Source organism: Manis pentadactyla, chromosome 16 (assembly GCF_030020395.1).
Source record: "Manis pentadactyla isolate mManPen7 chromosome 16, mManPen7.hap1, whole genome shotgun sequence".
In the NCBI taxonomy this organism is placed as follows: Eukaryota; Metazoa; Chordata; class Mammalia; order Pholidota; family Manidae; genus Manis; species Manis pentadactyla.
Genome location: NC_080034.1, coordinates 65,790,821 through 65,808,095, shown reverse-complemented (window position 1 = coordinate 65,808,095; position 17,275 = coordinate 65,790,821). Strand labels below are relative to the sequence as shown.

Below are 17,275 nucleotides of genomic sequence, written 5' to 3'. Positions count from 1 at the left end.
ATTTCACTCGGATGTGGAGTATAAGAACAAAGAAAAACTGAGGGAACAAAACAGCAGCACAACCACAGAACCCATGAATGGACTCACAGCTACCAAAGGGAAAGGAACTGGGGAGGATGGGTGGGAAGGGAGGGATAAGGGCAGGCAAACAGAAAGGGGGCCTTATCTTTACCATGTATAATGTGGGGTGGGGGCCCGGGGAGGGCTGTGCAGTGCAGGGAAGACAAGTGGTGATTCTACAACATCTTACTATGCTGATAGACAGTGACTGGAAAGGGTTTTGTGGGGGTGACTTGGTGAAGGAGGCAGCCTGGTAAACATAATGTTCTTCATGTCATTGTGGGTAAAGGATAACAAAATAAATAGAAAAAAGTAAGAACTCTGACTGTCCTCTAAATTACCTGTTCTCGTTTCTCAGCCTCCAATAACTTGGCTTTTGCAGCTTCTTCCTTCTTTATCCTCTTAGCCTGTGCATATAAAATAGGTCTCAAAGTCATGCAACAGCACCACCACAACCTGAATATGACCTTACACTTGGAAACGGAGCTCCATGCCTCGCAAGGTTCAAACAGTATGTAACATGTATGTAGACAATTACAGATTTCCCCTCAGTTTGTTACATTTAACATACTGATTTCATTTCTAACGTATAGATTACAATTAAGATATACAAAAAAATTCTTAAATTCGTAAGAGAATGTCAGGTTTTTTTCTTCAAACTCTGTAAAAAGTCTGAAATAATTTGAGTGTTACTTTACCTTAAAACTTAATCACAGAAAAAAATGATGTTATGGCATTTTTTGCTTTTTCTGATTTTTGAAAGTAAATTATGATCACTGTAGAAACTTTACAAAAACGGGATCGATTTTAACAATAAAGGTTAAAGGACAAATAAGTAGCATTTAAAAATGCACGTGTCTACTTTACTTGAAGTTTCGTTTGTAATACTTAAAATTTGAGATAAATCCATTACTTAAATAACATTAACTCTATTTAACGTACGGTGGTTAAATTCAAGGTTTTTTCCCTAATATAATAGAAACATAACCTTTAATGAAGCACATTATGAATATCAAGCTCATGCTATCAAATTTGAGCTTTATAATCTTACTCATTAACTAGTAGCTTCATAATTATCTAGTAGTAATTGCCAATGTACTTGAATATTTTCAATTTGGAGGGTTTTAAAATTAATTTGAAATGGGTAAGGGAATATGTGTACATGTTTTTAGAAGGAAAAAACCTGCAACTGTGAAAACCTCAGCTAACCGTATTGCTCAGGGAATAAGCCAATTTTTATGGCAACAGTTTCCTGAACAGCTAAGGGTTTGGATTATAATAATTTTCAACATTAAAAAGCTTGTTTTGGACAAAAGTACTTTGGATAATTTTGAGACATATACACGTACAGCTCAGATAGACACAGTACACTTAACATAATTTGGCTTTTTCTTGAAGACTTGAGCAGTTATTCTTGACATCAGTTACTATACACAGTTTGATAACAGAAATGCCTTTGGGCCATTGAGGTGTTGAAAATTGCTTCCTTTTTAACTACCAGATTACAGACTGTTGCTAGGCTTTGGAGTTTCTGTTTATCCTATTTTCCCTTGCTGTCTTGCAGCTATTCCTTTTGCTGTTGCCAGCATGTCCTTGAGCCCTATTCTGTCAGCCCAGTTCTGTCCGAACTCAGAAAACAAAGCTGGTTAAACTGTTTCCACATTGAACACTCCTACTTTTGTCATGTTTCATTTCTAAATGAAAAGCAGGTATGACTATAAGACTTAATGACGTTGTGAAAAGTAAGGAACATGAATTTTAGCATATGATCTTTATGACTATATTGGCTATTGAGAGGTTTCCCCTTTCTTTTTTTTCCTTTACTTATTTCCTGGATTTTTACTATTAGGATTAGATAAACTTGCTAAGTAAGGTTCGGAGAGGTCCTTATTCTATACATTATGTTTACAGATAATTTGTGATGGACATGTTAATTTGTATGAGTGATAGAACAGACTGATAAAATTTTCATTTTTCAGACTTTAAAATACATGACTATATTACTTTAATCATATCAAATTTAAGAATTCTACCTCCAGAATTTGCTGGGCTCGAAGACCTTTTTCCATTCTCATTTGTTGTATTCTCTTAATTCTTTCCTGTAGGAGAAATTATGACAATTTTAGATAATAAGCTAAGTATCTAGGTGGAAGGTATTTAAGTAGAATCAAATAATTAAAGATATAAGTATAGATTTACCAAATGTTACCCATGCTGGATATAAATTTTAATTATTTACTTTAACATTATATATATGCCACCTGTCTTAAATTGGAATGACTTTATAAAATGTCTCAAAACAATTTTAAAATACAAATGCTAAATAAGTATATAAAAACAACATAAACCAACCTGGTTAAACTCAAGTCTTTATAAATATTTGCAAGTACAAGTAATACTCATTTGGAAATAAATATTGGATAGACAAGTAGGATAAAACAGTCTATCAGGAAATCAGGCCCCTAAGGCTGGTCCTGAGTTACTGTCACTCATTGCATGAACTTGGACAAATAGAACTACTCTTGCATAAAATAGGGGAGGCACTTGCTCTTTTTCTCACTGTCACAATTAAATTAAAAACGATTTAAAAAGTGCACAGTACATCACGATTGTACGAAGTATTAACAATTGCCATAACGTGATAAATTACATTACTTTCAATAACTACAGTAAGCCAAATACAGAAATAATTTGTAGTAACTTATAAGTGGTGCTCAAATTATCTAAATGTAATGTACTAGTTATTGTTTGAATTCAGCAACCTAAATTTTGTTAACCTTACATTCTCATTTCAAAAAATCACTCCATATGCTATAAGCACATCGTTAACAATTTTACATACATAAATCCCTTTGAAAGTCCTATATTGGCCCTGATGAGGATACAGTTTTAAAAAAATACACCTAAATTGCCCTACTTGTAAATTGCAGCTGTCCTAGGATTTTCAGAGCCAACACATTCTATACTACCAAATATTACCATACCCACCCCTACTTCCAGATGCTAGTTGTACCTTTTGAAGCAATACTTTAATACATTTTTATTTCGTTTTTTGCATTGATGTTATTGATTTCCTGCAGGGATCCACTGTAGGATAATGAGATTTCTGGAATTTCTGCTGTGATTTTAGAAGACTGATCACTTTCTATGACTTTGCTCATTGTGAACCTAGGTTTTGATTATAGCTCACAATAATAAAAATACAAGTGTATATTTTCTTTTATTTCCAAGTTTTAGAGAACGCTGCATTTGATCTGCATTTGAAATATTTATTTAGATTAGAACTTGAGACCAAAGTGTTCTCTGAATTTAATCTTTAATCATGTCTACAAAAGCCATTCATTAATCTCTTAAGCACAGAAATAGGTATAGAACCTTGGGCTTAACTCACCCAGTGTAGAGCTGTTGTTTTAGTCTGAGTGATTTATACGGATGTACATATATATACTTGGTAGTGCTTTCATTAGCAATAGCAGAGATAAACATTATTTATAAATCAGTGCAGGGGAAGGAGCCAAGATGGCGGCGTGAATAGAGCGGTGGAAATCTCCTCCAAAAACCCTATATATTTTTGAAAATACAACAAATACAACTATCCCTAAAAGTGAGACCAGAAGATACAGGACAACAGCCAGGCAACATCCACACCTGTGAGAACACAGTGCCTCCGAAGGGGGTAAGATACAAGCCGCAGCCCGGCAGGACACGAGCGTCTCTTACCCCAGCTCCTAGCGGGAGGAGAGGAGTCACAGCAGGGAGGGAGAGGGAGCCCAGGACTGCTAAATTCCCAGCCCCAGCCATAAGCACTAGGAGAGCAGACACACAGCGAGTGGCGAGCTGGATGCTAGAGAAACGGGACAGTAAAACCTGCGAGCTGCCCCCACAGCCGGAGCCCCAAGGACAGAGAAAAGCGAGTGCTTTTTGAAAGTCTTAAAGGGACAGGAGCCTCAAACTGTAGGAAACACCCCGGTGCAATCAGCCCAGTTACTGGGAATCCCGGGAAACTCGGGGCGCCCCGAACCCCTGGGTGGCAGCGCTACTCAGAGGCCCCTCACGGTGACAAACAGCCTCCCTCCCATTTCAACTCCGACGTGGGTCCGCCATAGCAGAACAGTAGTCTGAGGCCGGCCTCTCCCATGGCAGCAGGGCAGAGCTTCCTCCAAAACCGCTGGGCAAGAATAAGAAACCCAGTATGCGTGCAGCTGCCCAGCACAAGCCGCTAGGGGTCGCCGTTCTCCCAGGAGAGGAAGGCCACAAACCAGCAAGAAGGGACGACCTCCCAGCGACATACACACCAGCTCCCCAGAACTACCTCTATCGCCATGAAAAGACAGAAGAATTTGATGCAGACCAGACTAATCCAGACATCCTCCCCTGAGAAGGAACCTCGGGAGATAGACGTAACCAATCTCCCTGAAAAATAATTCAAAATAAAGGTCATAACCATGCTTATGGATCTTCAGAGAAATATGCAAGAGCTAAGGTATGAAGTCCAGAGGGAGATTACAGAAATAAAACAATCTCTGGAAGGACTTAAGAGCAGACTGGATGAGGTACAAGAAGCCTTTAATGGAATAGAAATCAGAGAACAGGAACGCAGAGAAGTTGATGCAGAGAGAGATAAAAGGATGTCCAGGAATGAAAGAATATCAAGAGAACTGCGTGGCCAAACCAAACGGAACAGTCTTCGCATTATAGGGGTACCAGAAGAAGAAGAGACAGAAAAAAGGGATAGAAAGTGTCCTTGAAGAAATAATTGCTGAAACCTTCCCAGAAATGGGGGAGGAAATAGTTCCTCAGACCACAGAGCACACAGAACTCCAAAGAGGACAGCACCAAGACACATAATAACTAAAATGGCAAAGATCAAGGATGAGGATAGAGTTTTAAAGGCTGCTACAGAGAGGAAAAAGGCCACCTATGAGGAAAAACCCATCAGGCTATCATCAGACTTCTGAGCAGAAACTTTACAGGCCAGAAGAGAATGGCATGATATATTTAATGCAATGAAACAGAAGGGCCTTCAACCAGGAATACTATATCCAGCACGTTTATCATTTAATATGAAGGAGGGAGTAAACAATTCCCAGACAAGCAGAAGATGAGGGAATTTAACTCCCACAAACCACCTTTACAGGGTATTGTAGACGGACAGCTCTAGATGGCAGCACTACCAAGGCTAAACAGATGTCACTGGAGAAAATAAAATCACAGCAAAGAAAGCAGACAGACCAAATTCTAACTAAAGGCAAAAAATAGAATCAACTACACACAAAGGCAGTTAAAGGAAACACAAAAGAGCACAGAATAAAACACCCAATTTATAAAGAATGGAGGAGGAAGAATAAGAAAGGAGAGAAATAAAGAATCACCAGACAGTGTCTACAATTGCTCAATAAGCAAGTCAAGTTAGGCAGTAAGATACTGAAGAACCTAACCTTGAACCTTTGGTAACCACAAATCTAAAGCCTGCAATGCCAATAAGTACGTATCCTTCAATAATCACCGTAAATGTAAATAAACTGAATGCACCAATCAAAAGATGCAGAATAATACAATGGATAAAAAAGCAACACCCCCAGCAAAACTGAAAGTTTCTGTGATGACTGCCCTTGTACTGTTCACTATGTAACTTATTCATTATGTAAAAATTTGTTCTCCATGTAAGAACTTGTTTGTTATGCCTCAGAAGATTGGAGACTGATGAAAGTTAGGCTTGGGGTGGATTAATGATTGTGCATTGAGCATTGACTCCCCTATACAGAATTTTATTGTCGTTAACAACCATTTGATCAGTAAATATGAGAGATGCCCTCACAAAAAAAAAAAAAAAAAAAAGGACAGACTTCCAATGGTAAAATAAATAAGTAACCGGGATGTAATGTATAGCATAAGGAATATAGTCAAGATATTGTAACAGCTTGGTAGGGTGATAGCTGGAACCTCGAATTATGTATATAAATGTTCTACCACTGTGTTGTACACTTGAAACTAATGTAATGTAATACTGTGCGTCAACTACCCTTCAATAAAAAATAATTATTAAAAAAAAAAAAAAAAAAAAAAGCAAGACCCATCTATTTGCTGCTTAAAAGAGACCCACTTCAAACCCAAAAACATGCAGTGACAAAAAGTCAAGGGATGGAAAATGATATTCCATGCAAACAAAAGGGAGACAAAAGCCGGTGTGGCAGTACTAGTAGCAGACAAAATAGACTTAAAAACAAAGAAAGTCACAAGAGATAAAGAAGGGCATTACATAATGATAAAGGGGTCAGTGCAACAAGAGGATATAACCATTATAAATATATATGCACCCAACACAGCACACCAGCATATGTGAAACAAATACCAACAAAACTAAAAGGAGGAAATAGAATGCAATGCTTTCATTTTGGGAGACGTCAACACACCATTCACTTCAAAGGACAGATCCACTAGACAGAAAATAAGTAAGGACACAGAGGCAATGAAGAACACACTAGAACAGACGGAACTAATAGACATCTATAGAACTCTACATACAAGAGCAACAGGATACACATTCTTCTCAAGTGCTCGTGGAACATTCTCCAGAATAGACCAAATACTAGGCCACAAGAAGAGCCTCAGTAAATTCCAAAAGATTGAAATTCTACCAACCAACTTTTCAGACCACAAAGGAATAAAATTAGAACTAAATTGTACAAAGAAAGCAAAAAGGCCCACAAACACATGGAGGCTTAACAACATGCTCCTAAATAATCAATAGATCAACGACCATATTAATATAGAGATCAAGCAATATATGGAAACAAATGACAACAACAGCACAAAGCTCCAGCTTCTGAGGGACGCAGCAAAAGCAGTCCTAAGAGAAAAGCACATAGCAATCCAGGCATATGTAAAGAAGGAAGAACAATCCCAAATGAATAGTCTAATGTCACAATTATCGAAATTGGAAAAAGAACAAATGAGGCCTAAAGTCAGCTGGAGGAACATAATAAAGATCAATGAACAAATAAATAAAATTGAGAAGAATAAAATAGAAAAAAAAAATCAATGAAACCAAGAGCTGGTTCTTTGAAAAAATAAACAAACTAGATAAGCCTCTAGCAAGACTTATTAAGAGAAAAACAGAATCAACACACATCAACAGAATCAGAAATGAGAAAGAAAAACTCACGACAGACCCCATAGAAATACAAAGAATTATTAGAGAACACTATGAAAACCTATATGATAACAAGCTGGAAAACCTAGAAGAAATGGACAACTTCTTAGAAAAATACAACCGTCCAAGACTGACCAAGGAAGAAACACAAAATCTAAACAAACCAATTACCAGCAAAGAAATTGAAGTGGTAATCAACTACCCAGGAACAAAACCCCAGGAAGAGATGGATTTTCCTCAGAATTTTATCACACATACAGAGAAGACATAATACCCATTCTCCTTAAAGTTTTCCAAAAAATAGAAGAGGAGAGAATACTCCCAAACTCATTCTATGAAGCCAACATCACCCCAATACCAAAACCAGGCAAAGACCCCACCAAAAAAGAAAATTACAGACCAGTATCCCTGATGAACATAGATACAAAAATACTCAAAAAAATATTAGCAAACCAAATTAAAAAATACATCAAAAGGATCAAACACCATGACCAAGTGGGACTCATCCCAGGGATGCAAGGATGGTACAACATTCGAAAATCCACCAACATCATCCAACACATAAACAAGAAGGACAAAAACCACATGACCATTTCCATAGATCCTGAAAAAGCATTGGACAAAATTCAACAGCCATTCATGATAAAAACTCTCAGTAAAATCGGTATACAGGGCAAGTACCTCAACATAATGGCCATACATGATAAGCCCACAGCCAACATCATACTGAATAGCAAGAAGCTGAAAGCTTTTCCTCTGAGATCGTGAACAAAACAGGGATGCCCAACCTCCCCACTGTTATTCAACATAATACTGGAGGTCCTAGGCACGGGAGTTAGAGAAAACAAAGAAATACAAGAAATTCAAACTGGTAAAGAAGAGGTTAATCTGTCACTATATGCAGATGACATGATATTGTACATAAAAAACCATAAAGACTCCACTCAAAAACTACTAGAACAGATATCGGAATACAGCAAACTTGCAGGATACAAAATTAACACACAGAAATCTGTGGCTTTCCTATACACTAACAATGAACTAATAGAGAAATCAGGAAAACAATTCCATTCACAACTGTATCAAAAAGAATAAAATACCTAGGAATAAACCGAACCAAGGAAGTGAAAGTCCTATACCCTGAAAACTATAAGACTCTCTTAAGAGAAATTAAAGAGGACACTAGCAAATGGAAACTCATCCCATGCTCCTGGCTAGGAAGAATTAATATCGCCAAAATGGCCATCATGTCCACACCAATAAGCAGACTTGTTGCAAACCCTATCAAATTACCAACAACATTCTTCAATGAACTGCAACGAATAGTTCAAACCTTCATATGGGAACACCAAAGACCCAAGATAGCCAAGGCAATCCTGAGAAGGAAGTATAAAGTGGGGGGGATCTCACTCCCCAACTTCAAGCTCTACTACAAAGTCACAATATTCAAAAATTGGAAAACAATATGTAAGAGAAAGAAACCGTATTATTGTCGACCACCATACAAAAAAGTAAACTCAGAATGGATCACAGATCTGAATGTAAGTCATGAAACCATAAAACTCGTAAAAGAAAACATAGGCAAAACTTTCTTGTACATGAACACGAGCAACTTCTTCATGAACGTATTTACCCGGGTAAGGGAAACAAAAGCAAAAATGAACAAGTGGGACTATATCAAGCTGAAAAGCATATGTACAGCAAAGGACACCTTCATTAGAACAAAAAGGTAAACTGCAGTATGGGAGAATATATTCATAAATGACATATCTGATAAAGGGTGGACATCCAAAATATATAAAGAGCTCATGCACCTAAGGAAACAAAAAGCAAATAATCCAATTAAAAAATGACCAGAGGAGCTGAACACACAGTTCTCCAAAGAAGAAATTCAGATGGCCAACAGACACATGAAAAGATGCTCCACATCGCTAGTCATCAGAGAAATGCAAATTAAAACCACAATGAGTTATCACCTCACAACAGTAAGGATTGACACCATCCAAAACACAAAGAACAACAAATGTTGGTGAGGTTATGAAGGAAGGGGAACCCTCCTACACTGCTGGTGGGAATGTAAATTAGTTCAACCATTGTGGAAAGCAGTATGGAGGTTCCACAGAAAGCTCAAAATACAAATACCATTTGACCCAGGAAACCCACTTCTGGGAATTTACCCTAAGAATACAGCAGCCCAGTTTGAAAAAGACAGATGCACCCCTATGTTTATCGCAGCACTATTTACAATAGCCAAGAAATGGAAGCAACCTAAGTGTCATCAGTAGATGAATGGGTAAAGAAGAGGTGGTACATATGCACAGTGAAATATTATTCACCCAAAAGAAGAAAACAAATCCTTCCATTTGCAACAACATGGATGGAGCAAGAGGATATTATGCTCAGTGAAATAAGCGAGGCGGAGAAAGACAAGTGCCAAATGACTTCACTCATATGTGGAGTTTAAGAACAAAGAAAAACTGAGGGAACAAAACAGCAGCACAATCACAGAACCCAAGAATGGACTCACAGTTACCAAAGGGAAAGGGACTGGGGAGGATGGGTGGGAAGGGAGGGATGAGGGCAGGGTAAAATTAAAGGGGGCATTACGATTAGCATGTATAAGGTGGTGTGGGGGCCCGGGGAGGGCTGTGCAGTGCAGGGAAGACAAGTAGTGATTCTACAACTTCTTACTACACTGATGGACAGTGACTATAATAGGGTTTGTGGGGGGGACTAGGTGAAGCGGGGAGCCTAGTAAACATAATGTTATTCATGTCATTGTGGATTAAGGATAACAAAATTCATTTAAAATAAATAAATAATATTTAATCAATAAATTTCAAAAACTAAATAAATTTGAAAAACTAAAAACTCTGACTGTCCTCTACATTTACCTGTTTTCGTTTCTCAGCCTCCAAAAATTTGGCTTTTGCAGCTTCTTCCTTCTTTATCCTCTTAGCCTGTGCATATAAAATAGGTCTCAAAGTCATGCAACAGCACCACCACAACCTGAATATGACCTTACACTTGAAAATGGGGCTCCATGCCTCGCAAGGTTCAAAACAGTATGTAACATGTATGTAGACAATTACAGATTTCCCCTCAGTTTGTTACGTTTAACGTACTAATTTCATTTCTAAGGTATAGATTACACTTAAGATATACAAAAAAATTCTTAAATTGTAACAGTATGTCAGCTTTTCTTCTTCAAACTCTGTAAAAATTCTGAAATAATTTGAGTGTTATTTTACCTTAAAACTTAATCACAGAACAGTGATGTTAGGTCATTTGTTGCTTGTTCTCTGATTTTTTAAAGTAAAACATCATCAGTGTAGAAAGTTTAGAAAAACGGGATTTTAACAATAAAGGTTAAAGGACAAATAGGTAACATTTAAAAATGCACGTGTATACTTTATTTGAAGTTTCTTTTGTAATACTTAAAATTTGAGATAAATCCATTACTTAAATAACTTAAATGAAAAATTAAACCCGACTTAACCTACTGTTGTTAAATTCAAGGTTTTTTTTCCCTAATATAATAGAAACATAACCTTTCGTGAAGCACATCCTGAATATCAAGCTCATGCTATCAAATTTGAGCTTTATAATCTTCAAGTCATTAACTAGTAGTTTCATAATTATCTACTAGTAATTGCCAATGTACTTTAATATTTTCAATTTGGAGGGTTTTAAAATTAATTTGAAATGGGTAAGGGAATATGTGTATATGTTTTTAGAAAAAAAAGATCTGTAACTGTGAAAACGTCAGCTAACTGCCTTGCTCAGGGAATAAGCCAACTTTTATGGCAACAGTTTCCTGAACAGCTAAGGGTTTGGGTTATAGTAATTTTCAACATTAAAAAGCTTGTTTTGGACAAAAGTACTTTGGATAATTTTGAGACATATACATGTACAGCTTAGACACAGTACACTTAACATAATTTGGCTTTTTCTTGAGGACTTGGGCAGTTATTCTTGACATCAGTTACTATACTACACAGTTTGATAACAGAAATGCCTTTGGGCCAGTAAGGTGTTGAAAATTGCTTCCTATTTAACTACCAGATTACAGACTGTTGCTAGGCTTTGGAGTTTCTGTTTATCCTATTTTCCCTTGCTGTGTTTTAGCTATTCCTTTTGCTGTTGCCAGCATGTCCTTGAGCCCTATTCCTTCAGCCCAGTTCTGCTGAACTCAGAAAACAAACATGGTTAAAATATTTCCACATATAACACTTACTTTTACTTTTGTCATGTTTTATTTCTAAATGAAAAGCAGGTATCTAACTGTAATACTTAATGACATTTTGAAAAGTAAAGAGCGTGAGTTTTAGCATATGATCTTTATGACTATATTGGCTATTGAGAGGTTTCCCCTTTCTTTTTTTCCTTTACTTATTTCCTGGATTTTTACTATTAGGATTAGATAAACTTGCTAAGTATGGTTCAGAGAGGTCCTTATTCTATACATTATGTTTACAGATAATTTGTGATGGACATGTTAATTTGTATGAGTGAGAGAACAGACTGATAAAATTTTCATTTTTCAGACTTTAAAATACATGTCAATATTACTTTAAACATATCAAATTTAAGAATTCTACCTCTAGAATTTGCTGGGCTCGAAGTTCCTTTTCCATTCTGATTCGTTGTATTCTCTTAATTCTTTCCTATAGGAAAAATTATGACAATTTTAGATAATTAACTATCTAGGTGGAAGGTATTTAAGTGGAATCAAATAATGAAAGATGTAAGTACAGATTTACCAAAGGTTGCCCATGCTCGATATAAATTTTAATTATTTACTTTAACATTATATACATGCCACCTGTCTTAAATTGCTATGACTTTATAAAATGTCTCAAAACAATTTTAAAATACAAATGCTAAATAAGTATATAGAAACAACATAAACCAAGCTGGTTAAACTCAAGTCTTTATAAATATTTGCAAGTACAAGTAATACTCATTCGGAAATAAATATTGGACAGACAAGTAGGATAAAACAGTCTATCAGGAAATCAGGACACCTAAGGATAGTCCTGAGTTACTGTCACTCATTGCATGAACTTGAACAAATAGAACTACTCTTGCATAAAATAGGGGAGGCACTTGCTCTTTTTCTCACTGTCACAATTATATTAAAAAAGTTTTAAAAAGTGCACAGTACATCACGATTGCGTGAAGTATTAACAATTGCCGTAACATGATAAATGACATTTCTTTCAATAAATGCAGCAGGCCAAATACAGAAATAATTTGTAATACATTATTAGTGGTGCTCAAATTCTCTAAATGTCATGTACTACCTATTGTTTGAATTCAGCAATCTAAATTTTGATAATGTGACATTTTCTTTTTAAAAAACCATTCCATATGTTTTAAGCACATCGTTCACAATTTTAAATTCATATATCCCTTTGAAAGTCCCAAATTGGCACTGATGAGGATACTTTTAAAAGAATACACCTAAATTCCGCTACTTGCAAATTGCAGTTTTCCTAGGACTTTCAGAGCCAACACATTTTATACTACTGTTTATTACAATACTAACCCCTATTTCCAATGCTAGTTGTACTTTTTGAAGCTATACTTTAACACATTTTTATTTCTTTTTTTCAATTGATGTTATTGATCCCCTGCAGGATAATGAGATTTCTGGAATTTCTGTAGTGATTTTAGAAGACTGATCACATTGTATGATTTTGCTGATTGTGATCCTAGGTTTTGAATATTATAGCTTGACTAAAATAAACATACAAGTGTATCTTTTGTTTTATTTACAAGTGTTAGAGAAGGTTGAACTGGATACACATTTGAAATATTTATTTAGATTAGAACTTCAGACCTAAGTATACTCTGAATTTAATCTTTAATCAAGTCAACAAAAGGCATTCATTATTCTCTTCAGCACAGAAATAGGTATAGAATCTTGGCCTTTACTCACCCAGTGTAGAGCTTTCTATTAGTCTGAGTGATTTATATGGATATACGAAAATATACTTCGTAGTGCTTTCATTAGCAATAGCAGAGATAAGCATTATTTATAAATCATTACAGTGGAAGGAGCCAAGATGGCGGTGTGAGTAGAGCGGGGAAACCTCCTCCAAAAACCACGTATATTTTCGAAAATACAACAAATACGACTATCCCTAAAAGAGAGCCCAGAAGATACAGGACAACAACCATGCTACATCCACACCTGCGAGAACCCAGCGCCTCCGAAGGGGGTAAGGTGGAAGCCACAGCCCGGCGGAACACGAGCGCCCCTCACACCAACTACGGGCGGGAGGAGAGGAGTCAGAGCGGGGAGGGAGAGGGAGCCCAGGACTGCTAAATACCCAGCCCCAGACATCCGCACCAGGAGCACAGACACACAGCGTGTGGCGAGCTGGATACTAGAGAAACGGGAAAGTAAAACCTGAGAGCTGTCCCCACAACCAGAGCCCCTGGGACAAAGAAAAGCGAGTGCTTTTTGAAAGTGTTCAAGGGACAGTAGCCTCACAGGTGGACGGAACCGCCCCGTCGAAATCAGCCCAGTAACTGGGAATTCTGGGGAACTCCGGGTGCCCCAACCCCCTGGGTGGCAGCGCTACTCGGAGGCCCCTCACGGTGACAAACAGCCTCCCTCCCATTTCCCCTCCGACGTGGCTCCGCCATAGCAGAACAGTAGCCTGAGGCCGGCCACTCCCACGGCAGCAGAGCAGAGCTTCCTCCACAACCGCCGGGCAAGAATAAGAAATCCTGTCTGTGCACAGCTGAACAGCACAAGCCGCTAGGGGTCGCCGTTTACCCAGGAGAGGAAGGCCACAAACCAGCAAGAAGGGACCTTCACCCAGCCGACATACACGCCAGCTCCCCACAATTATTTCCATCGCCATGAAAAGACAGAAGAATTTGATACAGACCAGACTAACCCAGACATTAACCCCTCAGAAGGAACCTGGGGAGATAGACCTAACCAATCTCCCTGAAAAATAATTCAAAATAAAGGTCATAACAATGCTGACGGATCTTCGGAGAAATATGCAAGTGCTAAGGGATGAAGTCTGGAGGGAGATTACAGAAATAAAACAATCTCTGGAAGGACTTACGAGCAGACTGGATGAGGTGCAAGAGGCCTTTGATGGAATAGAAACCAGAGAACAGGAACGCAGAGAAGCTGACGCAGAGAGAGATAAAAGGATGTCCAAGAATGAAAGAATATTAAGAGAACTGTGTGGCGTGGCCAAACGGAACAATCTTCAGATTATAGGGGTACCAGAAGAGGAAGAGAGAAAAAAGGGACAGAAAGTGTCCTACAAGAAACAATTGCTGAAAACTTCTGCAAAATGGGGGAGGAAATAGTTGCTCAGACCACGGAAGCACACAATTCCAAAGAGGACAACACCAAGACACATAATAATTAAAATGGCAAACATCAAGGACTAGGACAGAGTCTTAAAGAGAGCTAGAGAGAGGAAAAAGGTCACCTACAAAGGAAAACCCATCAGGATATCATCAGACTTCTCAGCAGAAACCTTACAGGCCAGAACAGAATGGCATGATATGTTTAATGCAACCAAACACAAGGGCCTTGAACCAAGAATACTCTATCCAGCACGATTATTATTTAAATATGAAGGAGGGAGTAAACAATTCCCAGACAAGCAAAAGTTGAGGTAATTTACCTCCCACAAACCACCTTTACAGGGTAATGTACAGGGGCAGCTCTAGATAGGAGCATGCCTAAGGCTAAACAGATGTCACCAGAGAAAATAACATCACAGCAGAGAAAGCAGACCAACCAAATACTAACTAAAGGCAAAAAATAATGTAAACTACACACAAAAGCAGTTAAAGGAAACACAAAAGAGCACAGAATAAAACACGCAAAATATAAAGAATGGAGGAGCAGGAATAAGAAAGGAGAGAAATAAAGAATTACCACACAGTGTCTGTAACTGCTCAATAAGCAAGTGAAGTTAGGCAGTAAGATACTAAAGAAGCAAACCTTGAACCTTTGGTAACTACAAATCTAAAGCCTACAATGGCAATAAGTACATATCTTTCAATAATCACCGTAAATGTAAATAAACTGAATGCAACAATCAAAAGACACAGAGTAATACAATGGATAAAAAAGCAAGACCCATCTATTTGCTGCTTACAAGAGACCCACCTCAAACCGAAACACATACAGAGACTAAAAGTCAAGGGATGGAAAATGATATTCCACGCAAACAACAGGGAGAAAAAAGCAGGAGTTGCAGTACTACAAGCAGACAAAATAGACTTAAAAATAAAGAAAGTCACAATAGATAAAGAAGAGCATTACGTAATGATAAAGTGGTCACTGCAACAAGAGGATATAACCATTAAAAATATTTATGCACCCAACACAGGAGCACCACCATATGTGAAACAAATACCAACAGAACTAAAAGGAGCATATAGAATGCAAAGCATTCCTTTTGGGAGACTTAAATACACCACACACTCCAAAGGATAGATCTCCCAGACAGAAAATAACTAAGCATACAGAGGCGCTGAACAACACACTAGAACAGATGGACCAAATAGACATCTATAGAACTCTATATCCAAAAGCAACACGATACACATTCTTCTCAAGTGCACATGGAACATTCTCCAGAATAGACGAAATACTAGGCCACAAGAAGAGCCTCAGTAAATTCAAAAAAATTGAAATTCTACCAACCAACTTTTCAGACCACAAAGGAATAAAACTAGAACTAAACTGTACAAAGCAAGCAAAAAAGGCCCACAAACACATGGAGGCTTAGCAACGTGCTCCTAAATAATCAATGGATCAACAACCAGATTAAAATACAGATGAAGGAATATATGGAAACAAATGACAATAACACAATGCCCCAAGTTCTGTGGGATGCAGCAAAAGCAGTCTTAAGAGAAAGTATATAGCAATCCACCATATTTAAAGAAGGAAGAAAAATCCCAAATGAACAGTCAAATGTCACAATTATCGAAATTGGAAAAAGAAGAACGAATGAGGCCTAAAGTCAGCAGAAGGAGGGACATTATAAAGATCAACGAAGAAATAAATAAAATTCAGAACAATATATAGAAAAAAAAAATCAATGAAACCAAGAGATGGTTCTTTCAGAAAATAAACAAAATAGACAAGCCTCCAGCCAGACTTATCAAGAGAAAAAGAGAATCAACACACACCAACAGAATCAGAAACGAGAAAGGAAAAATCACGATGAACCCCATAGAAATACAAAGAATTGTTAGAGAATACTATGAAAACCTGTATGCTAATAAGCTGGAAATCCTAGAAGAAATGGACTTCTTAGAAAAATACAACCTTCCAAGACTGACCAAGGAAGAAACACAAAATCTAAACAAACCAATTAAAAGCAAAGAAATTGAAGCGGTAATCAAAAACCTTCCCAGGAACAAAACCCCGGGCCAGATGGATTTACTTCAGAATTTCATCAGACATACAGAGAAGAAATAATACCCATTCTCCTTAAAGTTTTCCAAAAAATAGAAGAGGAGGCAATACTCCCAAACTCATTCTATGAAGCCAACATCACCCTAATATCAAAACCAGGCAAAGACCCCACCAAGAAAGAATATTACAGACAAATATCTCTGATGAACGTAGATGCAAAAATACTCAACAAAATACTAGCAAACAAAATTCAAAAATACATCAAAAAGATCACACACCATGACCAAGTGGGATTCATCCCAGGGATGCAAGGATGGTACAACATTCGAAAACCAGCCAACATCATCCACCACATAAATAAAAAGGACCAACACCACATGACCATCTCCATAGATTCTGAAAAAGCATTCGACAAAATTCAACATCCATTCATGACAAGAACTCTCAACAAAATGGGTATGGAGGGCAAATACCTCAACATAATAAAGGCAACATATGATAAGCCCACAGCCAACATCATACATAACAGTGAGAAGCTGAAAGCTTTTCCTCTGAGAGCGGGAACAAGACAGGGATCCCCATTCTCCCCACTGTTATTCAACATAATACTGGAGGTCCTAGGCACAGGAATTAGACAAAACAAA

At 37.5% G+C, this 17,275-nt stretch overlaps 1 protein-coding gene across 1 annotated transcript in view; it reads right to left on the bottom strand.

The window, feature by feature from the left end:
- The window catches only part of LOC130681265 (bromodomain adjacent to zinc finger domain protein 2B-like), a 93,314-nt gene that overhangs the window by 38,916 nt on the left and 37,123 nt on the right, over positions 1-17,275 (bottom strand). The window contains exons 8-10 of the mRNA XM_057493902.1: positions 10,108-10,167; positions 2,094-2,159; positions 402-467 (exon numbers count right to left, since the gene is read on the bottom strand). Coding sequence (XP_057349885.1) covers positions 402-467; positions 2,094-2,159; positions 10,108-10,167 — 192 coding nt within the window. The remainder of the gene's footprint in view (positions 1-401; positions 468-2,093; positions 2,160-10,107; positions 10,168-17,275) is intronic.